General features: G+C 47.2%; 2 protein-coding genes across 2 annotated transcripts in view; both read left to right on the top strand.

Annotated features, from left to right (window-relative positions):
- The first annotated feature begins 256 nt into the window (after window positions 1-256).
- On the top strand, window positions 257-1182 carry LOC144129546 (uncharacterized). Its single transcript, XM_077663693.1, has 4 exons — window positions 257-523; window positions 595-774; window positions 858-1039; window positions 1173-1182. Exons 1-4 carry the CDS (start codon window positions 281-283, stop codon window positions 1180-1182), a joined length of 615 nt encoding a protein of 204 aa, XP_077519819.1. The 5' UTR covers window positions 257-280.
- A 4250-nt stretch (window positions 1183-5432) lies between these two features.
- LOC144130148 (uncharacterized) overlaps window positions 5433-15465 on the top strand; it is an 82196-nt gene continuing 72163 nt past the window's right edge. The window contains exon 1 of the mRNA XM_077664160.1: window positions 5433-5940. Coding sequence (XP_077520286.1) covers window positions 5839-5940 — 102 coding nt within the window. The 5' untranslated portion in view covers window positions 5433-5838. The remainder of the gene's footprint in view (window positions 5941-15465) is intronic.

Genomic DNA, 15465 nt, shown 5'->3' with positions numbered 1-15465 from the left:
CACCAGCGCATCGCCGGCGCCGAAGCAGTGATAGGAAAGAAGCATTTGCGTGTCGGTGGGCTGGAAACGCCGATTGGTCGGCGGGAAGCGTGTCTGCGTGACGTTTTTTTCGCTTCGCCTTCGTTCTTAACCGGATGTGGGGTCGCCGCGCCTCTCTCGGCCTGTCCCTAGACGGCCTAGGGAATCGCTAGGTCCGGCCGTCCGCCGTGCTTGCGTGGTGCGCGGGCATTCGCTTCGTGAACCTAGGCGGCGGCGGGAGCGTTTCGGGAGCTGTCCAGGTATGGCTTTTTTGCGTGGTGCGCTCGTCGGCGACAGCCAGCTGAAATTTCTGTGCAGTTCTCGCTTACGGCTTTCGCCGTTAGTGAGAACATGCACTTTCAGCTTTAGCGGCCACGACGCAATCAGCCTAGCTGAAATGATTCGAGAGACATGCTTTCGGCACGCCGATTTTGTTGTCCTATATGTTGGCGGCAACGATCTCGACAGAGGGGATGACCCGCGAGAAATCGCCAGCCACATAAAGGTACGCATTTTATCTCAAAGTTCGCTTCATGAAGTGCTGTACCGCTTACCTACATGTCTTGCGCATTCCAGGACCTCGTTTTGCTGCTGCAGGAGCACGTGGCTAGTGTCGTGCTGGTGTTCAAAGTTTTGCCGCGCCATTGCGACGACCCACATAAGGCGCGGTTTGAGGACCGCCGTCGTTGCCAGCTGAACCGCCGTCTGACAGCCACGATGAAGCGCTTGTCGGGCGTGCACGTTCTCAGTCCCGAGGTAAGGGTTGAACAACGTTTTCGCAAGTTTTCTCGTGCAGAACTCACCAAATTGCGGCGCTTGTAACGTAACTTTTTTTGCAGCATCGTTTCCTGGATGCTTCTGGCGAGCCGATGCTGTCCTTATTTGCCGCGGACCGATACCACGTGGCGAGAGGCCGGGGCATCGACCAGATGTCAAAGATTATCGTCGCGGCCCTCGTCAAGATCTACGGACCAGGGATCGCGTCGGATTCAAGGGCAAGACCAGGAGAGGTGTACGTCGTGTACGTCGTACACCGGTGTCGTCGGTGCGGAGCAAAAGGGCACAAGACGGACCACTGCTGGGCCTACTGCTCACCGCGCCGCCACGCCGCTGCAGGTCGATGTTGAAGTGCTCCTGACAACGGCCCTTTTTAGGGCCACCTAATTGTTTCCTGGCAGATCGCGAGTGTCCTGTTTCGTGCCCGTGTTCCCTCTCTTTGTCGAAATCGGCGCCAGGCGTCAAAACTCGCGCTAGCCCTTGTTGAAGGGTTAGCAGAGTGCAGTGCGCCATTGTTCCTTTGCAGTGGCAAGTCCAGGGTAAAAGTTGCCGCGATGATTCTGCCACTATAATCGGCCATTTAGGATCGCTATCAGCTTCAACGGTAAGACCAGAAGTTCCGCTCGCGCATTGTGGAAATCGTGCTTGGCGTAGGTATACATCATTCACCCAGTGCAGTGCAGCCTTGTTTAATTCCTTAGAGACTTATCGCGCTTTATCGAAATCGATGGCAGCCATGAAAATTTACATGTTAGGCCTCGCTACAGCATTAGCGCGTTTTTTTTTCTTTGCGTTGGCAAGCGTTAGAAGCGCGCGCCGTCTCGCGCTTTGTCCAAGTCGGCTCTAAAACTCGCGCTAGGCCTCGTTGCGGGTTGACAAAGTGCACGGCTTTGTTCCTTTCAATGGCAATCCTCTGCCACTACAGTTGGCGCCCTTAATTTTATGATCGCTATCAGCTTCAACAGCAAGTCCGAGAAAAGTTATGACGATTGCGCGGTGTGGAAATCGGCGGTAGACAAAAGGCCGTGCTTGTAGCTACAGACTTAGCCAGCTCCAGTGCGCCTTTGTTTATTTCCGTGGCGACTACTCGCGCTTTGTAGAAATCGACGCCAGCCGTGAAAATTTACAAATTAGTCCTCGCTACAGCATTAGCGCAGCGCGCCTTCGTTTCTTTGCGTTCTAACTTGTATGCAGCGCACCTTTGTTTGCTCGTTACTTTTATTCTTTTCAGTCGTTTCCGGATTCCGTCCAAAGAGCCGCAACCGAGCCGTGGGTCACGTGAGGCAAGCTTGCGCTGTGAGTGGCACGTTTTTTGTGGGGCGTGGCTTCGTCGCCGCCGCTCGACGGAAACGTAGAGCAGGGCCCAGCGGCACCGGCCGCCCGATTTGGGGGGGAAACTGGTCCAAAAACATCCCCCTCCGGCGGCGACGGAGGCGACGAAGGAAGCGAAAAACCGGCTGTGAGAATGTGGCCTTGGGGGGAGGGGGGGGATTGTTCACAGGGGCCCCTTAAGCCAGGGCCGGATCGTCATTTTTTAAACGATTGGTCGACGCTTGAAGAATTTCAGTCATGAACATGCCCAACCAGACGGGTCTCCCTCAAACCTTGGATTTCATTTCAGATTTCACCGTGCTTCTTTATCTTTTTGGTTGAACAAAGTGTTGACCCGATTTGGATAACCAACGACATGTTTTTCTATGGAGTATATTTTTCTGTTGCTTTTTTGTTATCATTTGTGTACGTTTTATTCCTTATTGTTTTTTTTCTAATGATGCGCCAACCGTTCTTGACAACCACTGTTCGCATTTTGTGTCGTTACTTGTGTATGTAATTTGCCTGTTGCCTGCTGCCCTGCAATGTAGGGGCCGAGGGGCATGGTAAGCCACACTTTCTGGCTTTTTTCCCTCGGCCCTCACCATGTGTACATGGGAAAATGGATTGAATTGAAAAGTCTCTTTCTGACGTCACACACCTCCTATGCTTGCGGCCGGAAGCGGCGCCCCCTCCCCCTCCTCCAGCGCGCGTCGGCAGCCGTCGGAGGTACCGAGTGGGTGGGGCCGGCGCAGGAACGCCGACATTTTAGCGTGCAAAAAGTGACGAGAGTAGATAGAAAGACGCTGTGACGCGTAACTTCAATTTTCGACTAAGATAACTCAGCTTCCACAAAACGCATTCAAAAATTTATTGCAGGAGGTTATTTGCGTCTTTTCACTTCGTAGGGGCACCACAGCTTTATTCGGAACCCCTTTCAGAGCCCCTTCAAGTGCTCCCGTCAATATTTGCTCGGCCTAACCCCCTCCCGCAGCTCTATGGCGCACATCGGGCAACCACACAATTTTCTTTGTTTGCGGCATCCCCGGGACGACACATCGCAGGCATTGCTGACGCCGCATGTCGCTGTCCGTCCCTGCACCACTTGCGTTGTCTTAGTCGGCACATCAGATCCGAGTTCCGCCGGGGCCGCCGGCACAGTCTTCTGATAATCAGGCCTTCCCGTCCCGTCGTTCACCTTCACCTCGTCGCCAATCTATTTCTCCGATGAGCCGCCGACCCCCCTATGCCAAGTATAGAAACTAACCGCCGCAGTTCACGAGGCACGAACTGCTCATTTGTCTTAACATCAAAGTCCTCGTCTTTTCCAAACGAACGTTATTGCCGCTCCCTTGAAGGTGTTTCAACGCATGCGCTCGTGGACACTGGCGACGCCGGTCCAATCATGAGTAAAAAATTGTCGCTCCTTTCTCAAAGTGACGACGCTCCTTTCAGGCCTGTCGCTGCGTACCGCAAGCGCTCCGCATCTCTAGCCGATCGCTCTCGGCACCGCCCGGGTGGTAATTGACCACGCTCTCTATTTTAGTGTATTCCCCGTCCTCCTTACTTGTTCTCATCGTGTCATTCTCGGCCGAGATTTCCTGTCTCAGAATCATGCCCTGATTGACTGCGCCCGTCCTCATTTCGAACTCTCCGTGCCGTGTGTTCTGCCATCCGCTACCGTGCTTGAAGAGACGGGTCCTCGTGTTGCTACCAAACTCTTCATAGCTCAGCACACCACTATCGCACCCATCACACCTGTTCTCAATCATCTCTCCTCCGCTTCTGCCGCCGACGCCATTGTTCTATTTTTACACTCCAACGCTGATTGCCGCCGCCGCCAGGTCTCGCTGCCGCTCGCCGTGCGTGACATGCGCAATGGTGCCAGCACACTTCTGGTGACCAATACCCTTTCGTCTCCCCCAAATTGCTTCATGGGGAGGGCGCGGCCCGTATAGAGCCAGTGGACCTACTCTTCGACCTTGACGCTCTACTCCTTCTTGCCAGGTTGATCCCTTGACCCCTAGTCACACCAATATCTCTCCTACCCTGCGGCACCACAACCTCGGGCGCCTCGTGTTTCTTGCATTTTTCAGTTGGCGTTATTTTCTAATTTAAATTCCTTTCCGTACCAGACAGACGACTTTAGAATGTTTTATTTTGAACAAGCACTGTTTGAGTCCTTCGAATAACCCAATAGGACGATGTTCGATTGGCAATTCGGAACTGTCGAATATTCGCGCACCTGTACTGCTGCTGCTTCAGCTTTTCATATATGAGACAGAACCGCTACAGATCACTTGCGCTCTTAACACCATTATGCACAGAAAATGCAAGGGCGAGAAGAGACAGACTAACCGTCATGTTCCTATATATTTCGACCAATGTTTAGAATAAAATTCAGTTGGAAGTTAGCTCTTTTCTGTGATTTTTCTCTTCTTCGTTTTCTGCGCATTTTTGTTAAGAATGGATTACCAACTAAACCAACCCACACCTTATTAAGCTTCACCTGCGCTCGCAGCAGAAGGCACAGCAGAGAATTCGTTTCTGTTCTGTGAGTTTTCTACGCTCAGGCATGCAGAAACCGAAACTGCAGAACAAAAACACATACCTGGGCAGATCTCGTGCAGCCCGGCTTTTAACATCTTGAGGGCACTTAAGTCTGCTTACGCGGAGGAATGCGAAATGATGTGTTTTGAGGAAAGGAAACGTCTTTGAGGAAAGGAAAGGGCGCAGTAGCTCTCAGATCTCGACATCTCGGTGGACACCTCAACCGCGCCTTATAGCATGCAACTCAACCCATGCAACGCATATGACTTTGGTCTGAACCCTTGCAGCACGCAGGCTTCCAACTTGACAAAACATGAGCTATAAGCAAGGAGAAGTGATATGACAACACCCGCAATGCTGTGCGACAATCAGTGGCTCAAAATTGTGGTGAATTTATTAGAGAATACTGCAGAGTGACTGAAGTAACGCCACCAGGAGATGACGTCACTACCTGCGACACATTCTGCTGACAAGTTTTGCGGACAAAACGTAGCCTAATAATGTTTTGGCATGAACAAGCCGCTGCGCAATGTCACCAGCATTAATTACAACCGAAATTTTTTCTGTTCACACAGCCCAAATGGGTGTTCGCGAGATCGAATCTCAACCGCAGTGTTGCATTTCGGTTTAGGTGAAATGCAAAAACGTCCGCGTGCTCCGCAATGTCCGTGCGCGTTAAAATCGTGTGCGCAATATAAAATATTTCAGAAGTCTCCACTACATCTCCTGATTTTACTTCCTTACTCTGCAACATTCAGCGCAAAAACCATTTTGTTTTTGCATTTTTAACGCAATGTTCCGCACGTTACCCTTTCGCACGCCTGTTTCAATAGAAACTGCCTTCAATAACGCGGCATTTTTAACTAGAGAGAAGCACTGGTAAACCTCAAGTAGCGTAATTGCAACACCGTGCGAGAAATTGCACAAAAGCAGCCCGTGTGAGCAATGTGCGTTGTCACTTCCAGCAGCTGAGCGGCGTAATCTCAAGCTGTGCTGTTATTGTTTGCAGTTGGGCAGTCCTGAGCGGTAGAAGCAGCAGACGCTCCAGATTTTACGACACTCACGAAGCAGCTCTGTGAGCCACGAGGCGAGCTTTCTGTATTCCCTGCAATAGCCCTGAAGCTTAACAGAGCGTTACTTTTTGTCAATACTTAACACGTAGATAGTATTAAATATCTTAACATGGCTTTCTCATTGTCGGCGTCGTTGCTGAAGTGCACCGCCGCGCAGCGAGACTCGATCTCAGAGCAACGAATCAAATTGGGCTTTCACTGCTATTATACAGTAAGTAAGGTGAATTTTTGTCTTCCTGTTGTTGCAATATTAGGCATGCGTTGTCTATTCCAATACTGGGAAAATCGGAATGCTTAGAATTGTCGGGTATACTTTTCAAAAAAGGTTCATAGGATCACGGGTAAAGGCATGAAAGTCAGTAAATAAGGGGAGGGTCGTAACTGATGCACTCCTGAGGGAAAGCGTATATTGTAGCCTTTCGGTGATGACGCCCAGGCAGGCTTGAAGAACATTGTAAAGAAAATGTGCTTCGATTATTAACTGCAAAAACTTGCACTAAGGCTGTGATCCACGCGGTAATGCAAGCCTGCATATTAATTTTTAGCACATGGCACACTCAAGCATGCGGAAATATGAGAACATGAGCGTTTTCTCGCCTGCCTTCCTCTTGAAATACCACTGCAGTGGCCAGGTTTAAACCTGCGAACTCGTGCTCACTACCCGAGAGCCATAGTCGCAGAGCCGCCAAGGCGCGTAAGTCTATTTATTCGGTGAACTGCATTTCACCAAGGAATGGCCCTGAACCGGCAGCGCAGGGAACAATATGGAACATAAGATGTCACGGTAACAGAATCCACTGGCACTGCACGCAGTATTAAGTGTTATGCAGACCCCAATGCATCACGGCAAACAGCCTCGAGCAGTTCAGCATTCTCTGTTCGTAATCGCGATCACCGTACAGCCATCACGTACGGAATTAAGGTAATGTACAGTGCGTGCCTAATTCAGAGCAAGGATCAAATTTTCATCGAAGCTAGCCATTCTTCTTTCTGCCGACAGCAACAGAAAACGCAATTGCCAAGACGAAAAAAGCAGCACTTTAAAAAAATCCCCATAACGCGGTTTTCGAAGGCCGTTCTTTGCAAAATTCACCGTCCTCTAGTCGAGGTCTCCGAAAGAAGGGGCACCGAGACGAGTTGGGGTGAAAAAACTGTGAGGCCGGCTGTACTTCACGACCGGTGAGCGGAGCGGCTGACTGTTCTCTCGTAAATACCTTCCTTCAACAATGAGGATAGACTCAACTTGATCCAGTTGGTTTCCTCGCATTGCAAACTAGCTGCGCTGTTGCACATAATCAAATAATTTCAAGCAGATCAGAGAAGCTGAAAGAGCATTATGACCGTTGGTCATAGCACACTTTTTCGCGTCCCAAAAGTCGGGCGGATTTCATCTTGCATCTACTGTCAAGGATATTTATCTCACCGCTCTTCTTGCCGCATTCGTTTACATGTTGTGTTAAAATTTTGTGGAATTATCTGAAGAGCTTTTTTTTGGAACTGAACCAAAGCCACTTGAAACAGAAAAACAAATGATGCTTCATATTCTTAGAGGCCAAATGCAAATTAGGTACGCTAGCAGTTCGGTTTTCACTTTGGTTTCGGTGTTCATATCCACTGTTCACGAATGGCAGGCGCTCGGATAGCGATAATGGTTTATAATCAATACATGCGGAATTGATCACTCTCTCCACTCAGATTCCTGGGAGTCTTCCTGCCCCTCCTGGCGCAGTGGTGCAGCGGTCAAGCGATGCGCCACTGCCCTTGTGTGAGACTTTGGTTGCTAGGGTTGGATTGCTATCCACGTTGTTGTCCCCGAGCAGCCTCTCACGTTCAGTTGAACTGCCATCCTGACACGGTGGGCAGACTGCTCATCTGCTCACTACACGGTGGGCAGGTGAGTAAACTGCCACAAAACCGTCTTCAGATAAACACAGACAGAAAACAAACGGACCAACACGCAACGGCTGAATGTGGGGAATGGCCACTATAAGTGCTGTGCTCTAAAAAATTGCTAGCGGTCTAGCATTAAGCACAAAATGTAGTGCGGAAACACGGTTTTTTGCTCGTAGGCACCACTGCCAATTTCCTGAAAGCGCGATTGGGGTATGCACAGAAGGTTGGGGCGGTTCTTAACTCGGGCTCCACCAAAGGGTATCCCACCATCCGAGACGGTATAACAGACGAGATGAGGCAACACTTGACTTGACGGAAGGTAAACCGAAGCTTTATAAAGGAATTTATATATTTACAAGAAATTAAATAGCGAGTACAATTACATGGGACTGGCTAAAGGAAAATCTTCTCTCCTTGGCATCGCCAAAGATGCAAGGAATCCAAGTCTAGCCCAGAACAACTTTCAAGGCTCTGTGGCCCGGTTTTAAAGACCTAGGAGCCTGGCCTACATTTCGCATCACCCAATCGCAAAAATATAACACATGGTTTGTTTACAAACTGCATGGCACGCCGTCCAGTTTCCGCTAGGTTCAAAACCCTTGCCCTAAAACACACTATACGAAAAGAAGATGAAAATTGCTTAAAAAAACTGCCATTTCGGGAATGGACCCTCATAATAGACCCCACTAGGTTACGTGCTGGGCCCCATACTTCCACAGTATTATTCAAATTCTCTACCTTACTAAGTAAAACGAGAAACACATGAAAATACCCAAAAACACTCTCACATGTCGCAGGCTTCCTGAAATTTCATGACCCTGGCGGCTCCCAGCATTACGGCAATTATCAATCTCAACCGAGCCCCTACCGCCGCGAGTACCGCGTTGAACCCTGTTCCTAATTACTCGTCTTTGTGACACCTGTTTGACAGGCGTCCCCCGAATCTGTCCTTGAACGTGACGTTGCATCCCTGTTGTCCAGCTACGTTTGGTTATGCCAGCACGCTTCCCGAGAGCTGTTGGCATACAACGTCCTCGGGCGTTGGAGCCGTCGCGGCGCCTGCTAGACGCGTCCTATAGGATACGCTTAATTGTTCCCAGTAAAGAGCGAGCGCCCGGACCCGTCTCGCCCGGTGGTGTTGACCCTTCAAAGGCTCTGCCGACCTTCCCACCTAGCGGGTCTTTGCTAGACGCGAAGCAACTCCGCGGAGGGAAAATAGCAAGCCGTGCGGCCCATTCCGCATCTCCGCGAGCAGCAGCATCTTCCTCGCAAACGGGGACCTCGGGAATTTCTGGGAAAACGTTCCCCCTCCTTCTCTCTAATTATCACGGCCTTCGCTGCTCAACGTCCGGCTGCCTCGCCCTTCACGCTTCTTGCCGAAACACAGACGGGGGTTACCAAAGAAATCAGCACTTCAAAGCGCCGGGACAGCAACAGAAGGACGGATGGCTCTAATAAAGCCGCTGGCATCCACCGATTCCTTACATATGCGCTTTAACTTTTTCACCATCAGTGCCAATTTGCCCAATGTACGCAGGCGGCCGATATGCTCCAGTGCCGTGTTTCTGCCACAACGCTGTCCACGCCAACGCATGCTACGCACATCTTAATGTCGCTACCGCCGCATAGCTGAAAGTGCCAATACTAGTGTGAAGTCCCTATCAGTGAATGAAGAAAAGGATGTGCAATGAACAGCGCGAGAGTGTGTTCAGTTTAGCACGAGGCATGTTCTGCTGCGGATGTAGCCTATAGTGCCCTCGCGCAGCGGCCTTCGAAGCTCATCAGTTAGCGCCGTCGCGTCTACGAACCCCAGTCGTGGAACGCCGCGAGGATACAACATCCCACGATCTTGCTCGGGCTTGGCCTTTCATAACAGTGCTTTCGAGACAAAAACGCGAAAAACTTGTTATCCGCTGAAACCGCAGCGCTACGCAAGCTTTTCACGATGTGCTGTACACAATGATTTAATAAACTTTGTAGAAAAAATTTATTTAATATGAGCGCGTAAAATCTGGATCGGCCGCTTTTTGAAATTATATAGCCTCTTTATTTAACCCAGTTTTGTTCAGAAACCTTAATTCTACAGTTGTTTCTGCTCTGTGTATGCAAATAATGCTTAAAAATCTTTATCCTGTGAATAAGGTAAAAAAACATTTAGAACATTCATTCTGCGCAATCATAGGCACGGCTGTGCTTCAACACAAGCATGTAAAGGCGAATACCGGGCTTCTGTCAGAAGCACTGATGTGAGAGCATTCTGAATACCCGAGTAGTAGCTAAATGGTAGACGCACAGAAGACGCAAAATGACAAGACAACGGCTAGTATTATCGATTCCTGCCATCTCTGCTACAGCGCTTGTAATATTGAATTAAGAAAGCCACTGCAAACTACTCAATCTACCCGCTTTAACGGTCACCGTAGCCCAGGCAACCTCTGCTTCAACAACGAATGGGCTAATGATTCTACCGTTAGCGTCGCCCTCTGGGCTCAGATCTTTCGCTGATCTCTTCGTATGCTTCGTAGCGCTTGGGAGGAATAAATGAAGCCACGCTTCAAACAGTCCGGCCTACGAGGCTGAGGCTGACGAACAAGGCTCCTCGCGAGCGGATTTGGCTCGTTTCTCATTTCACTTAGAAATTTCACGCAGGCTTTCTATGTGTTCCTGGGCACTTTTCGTTCTCGCAGCTTTTTCAAAAGTTACGATTTGTAACCGAGGTTTACATTACAGCAAGAGTTGTGTTGTGTTGGGTTTTTTGGTACATATTGCAAAACATTTATTTCGTGAGAGCGCGAAATGCAGATGGTCCGTGATAGGTGGCTGTTGGCAGCCACCTAAGTAGCCCATTCAATGGCCCGGGTTTGAACGCCCAGGTCGAAGCTGACCAACACGGCCTCCCATTGTTCGAGACTTCGAGCTCAGCATCCAAGACTATCAAGCGCCATGCTCAGATTCATTACAGCAAAGATTGACTTAGTTGCAGTTTCTGCATTTGTCTCAGGAAAATAAACTCTTTAGTTGTTCAAAGCCCCAAGATTTATGCCAGGATTTCACTGACGACTTTAGCCTTTGTTTTGTGCGCCCAGAGAGCACAGCGGCTGTTATCGCCACAGAGGACACCGGTGACTTTATAGCATATAAGAGTGCCCCAGAACTGGAAAGTTCATCTGAAATCCCAAAATTTAAGAAACAACTTTCACGAGGAGTGGTTGAACTTCCCTGCTTCATAATCAAAGAATGTACTGACATTTTTGTTTCACATTGGGCGTGTTTGCTCATCTTATCTTTGCGCACTGGACTTTTTACATAGTGTTGCAAATTATCACTGTTTATTCTTGTGTTTATTTTGGCAACCCTAGCGATATGAACAGTTTTTACAGTAGAATTTCAGGTCGTTCGTTTCTTCGAGGAAGGTTTACTAACCCTTCCTCTAGTGTCGTTCGGCTTGGAAGATGGACAGGAGGCGAGCTTGCAGATGATGACAGCAGAGCATATATTTACAGCATATATATACAGAGAGTAAAACCGGAAGAAGCAGAAATGAATTTATAAAAGAACAAACCTTGCGCCAATTTACTTATCGACCGGGCCGGTTAGAGCCTAAGTAGCACCACGTTACATGTTAAGTATGGGGCCCAAGCTCAGACTGGACTGCCCTCCGTCCGTTAACTTGTAATTTTAAACCCTTAATTAACAATGGTGAAGGGCGGTCATTTTCAATGGCCCGCACTAAGCATCAATTCTCCAATGAAGAATTGCATGCGAGATGGGGACTACCCAGTGGATTGGGCTTAGACACGAGCCCAGGGTCTCGTTAACAACACAAACCAAAACAAAAACAAATGCTCCACCACTCTCTGTCAAGTAAGAGTATCCACACGCTCTTCCTTCGGAGCTATTCTTCCGACTTTCCGCAGGCTCACCGCCGGAACGAGCGCAAATTGCGCTCTTTCCGTCTTCTTGGCCTTTTCCTGTGTTTCTCTCTTTAGAATGCGCAACATGGTTCTTCAAAGCAATGCACGAACTAGCCCAACAAGAAGTTCTAAACAACTTAAGTAGTTTAGATGTTATTAATTTTTATATGGATCACTGCTATACCAAACTTGCAGAAAGCAAGGTGTAACAGCAAAACACGGCAGGAGTCTGCAGTTGCTTTCAAGTTTTACCCAAACGAATGGTTGATGCACTGATATTCTGTAAATATATTTAGCAGCCTGATTTTTTCTACAGAATGTTGCATCCACACTTACAAAATTCATTCATTATCGTCATGTCCATTTAGTGCAGATTAAGGAACTAAAAATTGATTTGAAACAAAGGCATGTCTCTGCAAAAACATTATCAAGGAAGACAATGCAACAAGCCTCATGAAAATTTGTGTATAGCCACTGTCGTGTTTGACATTATTTGCGCAAAAGCGCACTGGCGCGAAAAGACGGAGACGACACACACAAGACAGGACTGGCGCCAACTTCCAACTAAGTTTATTGATGAAAAAAACAACACTTATTAATCACACGAGCAGGCAAGAAGATACAAGCAAACACGATACAAAGGGAGACTTAAAAAATGCACATATGCCATAAACGACCAAAGCAATGATTACAACTTTGACAATGGCCCACTAAGAAAACTAATTTCTTCTTCTGACAGCGACACAGATGGCTTGCTTATGCACATATGGCCCCTCTGCTTGATGTAATATACTTCGGTTATTTCACGTTCTAATCTTTCTTTAGATCTTACAATGAATTTTGTGTTTTCAAAACACGGCCAGCATTTGCAGCTTTTGCAGTGAGTGGCCATGCGGCTGCCATAACCATTTTTTATAGCAATCGTGTGCTGCCTCAATCTTCCGTTAAAGAACGGAACTGTCTGGCCAATATATTCCTGACCGCACCTTAGACGCACAGCCTACACAACGTCAGCCGTGCATTCAGTGGCGCAGATTTGGTGATTCTTTTTGCAATGACTAACCAGTCTTTCTTTGTTCAGGGTGTCAACGCGCCACATCTTGCAAGGAGCAGAAAGAACTACATTTATCCTATACCTGCTGGCCACTTTCTTCAGGTTGTGCGAAAGCCGATGAATATAGGGAATCACAACCGTCGGTTGTTTTCCATTATCCTTGTTTCTTTTTGTTTTTTTTTACCCTGATCACCTCTTGATGTCGGCTTACGCTTCTTGACAAGGTTCTCACAAATACTCGTGACGAGGTGTTCTGGGTACCCGGCTTGGTGAATGCGTTCAGTTTGCGCATCAAAGCTCTGTGCCATTTCATGTTCAAGACTTTCCAAGGCTGCATTCAGGCATATCGCAACGATTCCACTCTTGATTAGCTTAGAATGTGCACTACTGAAAGGCAGTAACGCTGCACGATCTAGGACTGTAGAACCAAAAAACGCATCTGCCCTGCTTTTATACAAGTATCAAGTCAAGAAACTGCAGGCTGTTGTGTGTGGAACTTTTTCAGTGAAAAGAAGCCCCTTAGATTCAGTGCTGAAAATGGTGACAATGTCTTCAAGGATGGCACTTGGTTTGATACCTATGTGATCAGTTAGCACACTTAGATAGTAATCCACATATCTGATACTCTAACAACGTTAGAAGTCAATAAAAGCCGGTCATTAACACGATTGCCAACACACGATAAGTAAATGTCACTCAAAATAAGTGCAAGCGACCACCCAATACAAACGCCATCACGCTGAACATAAAACTGATTGTTGAAAGAGAAAGCTGCCGATGAAAGGTAAAATTCTAAAAGTATTAAGAAATCATTGCAGCTAATGCCTCTTTCGTCCCGTTTTTTCTTAGTGGGTCATCGTCAACGGTGCAAACATTGCTTTGGTCTTTTTTGCACGAGTTCCTTTTGCTGTCACCCTTTGTATTATTTTGCTTGTATCTTTTTACCTGCTCCTGCTGCTATTAAGTGGTTTTTCCATGAATAAACTTAGTTGGAAGTTGGCGCCAGTCCTGTCTTGTGCGTGTTGACTCTGTCTTTTCGCGCCAGTACGCTTTTGCGTAAACCATGACAAGTTACAACCAACTAGCTCAAATGGGAGTCTCACTGCCGTGCTACGCTTCAGGCAAGCGGGCCTGTAAGATTAAAAGCACTTAAGAAAACTAGCATTTTCTTTGCGATTTCAGCGAGTTTCTTGCTACCTGCGCTCACAAAAACGTTCGTTAAATTACCTTCTCTGCAGTTTGCTGCAAATTTTTTAGGGGTATTATTGGAAACCTCTTATAGATACGAAACTTGGTGTTTTCTAATAATCAGTTTTTTTTAGGTTTTCATGATTTGAAAGCCACGTCGAATCTATGCATTTTTATTGAATGCAGAGGCCGCACGTGTTCCATTTCGGTGACACAAACATGCTCTATTTTGTCATGAGTGAATCCTTCAACATAACATCACGTGAAGTGCTTTTAATAAAGCAGGAAAAAAAATGGACACAACCCATTATACTGCTACCTTAATAACCGTGGCTATGAAGTAGATCCTCCGGCTGTGTGCCCGACAAGTTTTTGTCAACGTTAGGACTGCATCAAGGCTCTCACTTAGAACCACCCTTGCGTTCAAGTATTTAATAATGATTAGCCGCTACACATCTTGAACTCGAGAATTGTTCTTCGCCTCTTATTTGAAATCACTTCTCAAGATTGGAAATTATATGACTGCTGTCGACTGCAAGCTAACGCTAATAACACCGAGCTATGCAGCTTGATGAATGCGGTTCAATTAAAACCAAGAAACTTCCGTGTTGCTTCGTTGCAGAAAAGGTGACACGGCAACGTTTAATTAGGCACTCCTTTAGCCAACAGTCTGAATTTGCTTTGCCTGTCATTCGTGCCCACTAGGCAGGGCTTGTCTTCTGCTGCTAAAGCAGAATAGCTGTCCTAGACCCTCAACTGCTGTTACACTCTTGTGCCTGCTTAAATATTTGTCTGCTTCTTCCTGGTACATTTTTGATTGCTCCCTTCTCAGCTGTACGTAGCTTACGTGCCTCACAAAACCGGTTGTCGCTGCTTTCACCTTGTACATCTCTTCTACATAGTAGACGATTTCTGGGGGGTAGCAGCATTTAGAATCTATGTGAATTAGAGTCTCCCCGTTCGCACTCTTCAGCTTTATTTCCGGGCCTTGCAGGAAATGATGTTAAATTATTCCTAAATTTTCTTTTGCGCATTTCACTTAATACTATCATCTGCTGTACCAGAAGTCTCATCATTTTCCCACTGCTTGCATGCCTGTCTTCTTCCTTACTTTCAAAACAATGTCGACGATTAGTGTCATGTGCTGCGTTTTTACTTTATTCGCCACTGAGTTAATATATTCTCAGAGCATTCCGACTATTTCGTCAGTGCGACTGCATATCGATGCATACACCCGCACCACCTTCAGTTTATGCTTTTTGTTAGGATTGATTACGAAGACTTGCACCTATTGGTAAGGACGAAGGCTGTTTCAGACTTGCATCTATATTCGTATAGGCCAACAAACTACCCTCCCAACCTCTACCATTGCCTTAAGGCATTGTTTTGAGCATAAAATCGAAAAAAACGCATTTCACAAGAATTAAGCAGTGTTGTAATCAGGGAGGCAAATATTTTGGCTCACGTTCATGATAATTTTGTCCTATAGAACACTATGCCCAACAATTCTGTACAAAAACATTTTTGAGTGGAAAACCGTTGATGAACGTAATTTTTAAAATATAATGTAACAGTTCACTCTAACAATAGATATATCCGCAGATAACCTGACGGCAGTATTGCACTTTTGTTTTGCAGTGTTTTGGCAAAAAAGCAATTACTCCCTATTTAGCCAACGACCCAGTAA

The sequence above is a fragment of the Amblyomma americanum genome, chromosome 4 (assembly GCF_052857255.1).
Source record: "Amblyomma americanum isolate KBUSLIRL-KWMA chromosome 4, ASM5285725v1, whole genome shotgun sequence".
NCBI classification, from domain to species: domain Eukaryota; kingdom Metazoa; phylum Arthropoda; class Arachnida; order Ixodida; family Ixodidae; genus Amblyomma; species Amblyomma americanum.
Note: the sequence above shows the minus strand (reverse complement) of the source record. Positions and strands in the feature narration are given on the sequence as shown.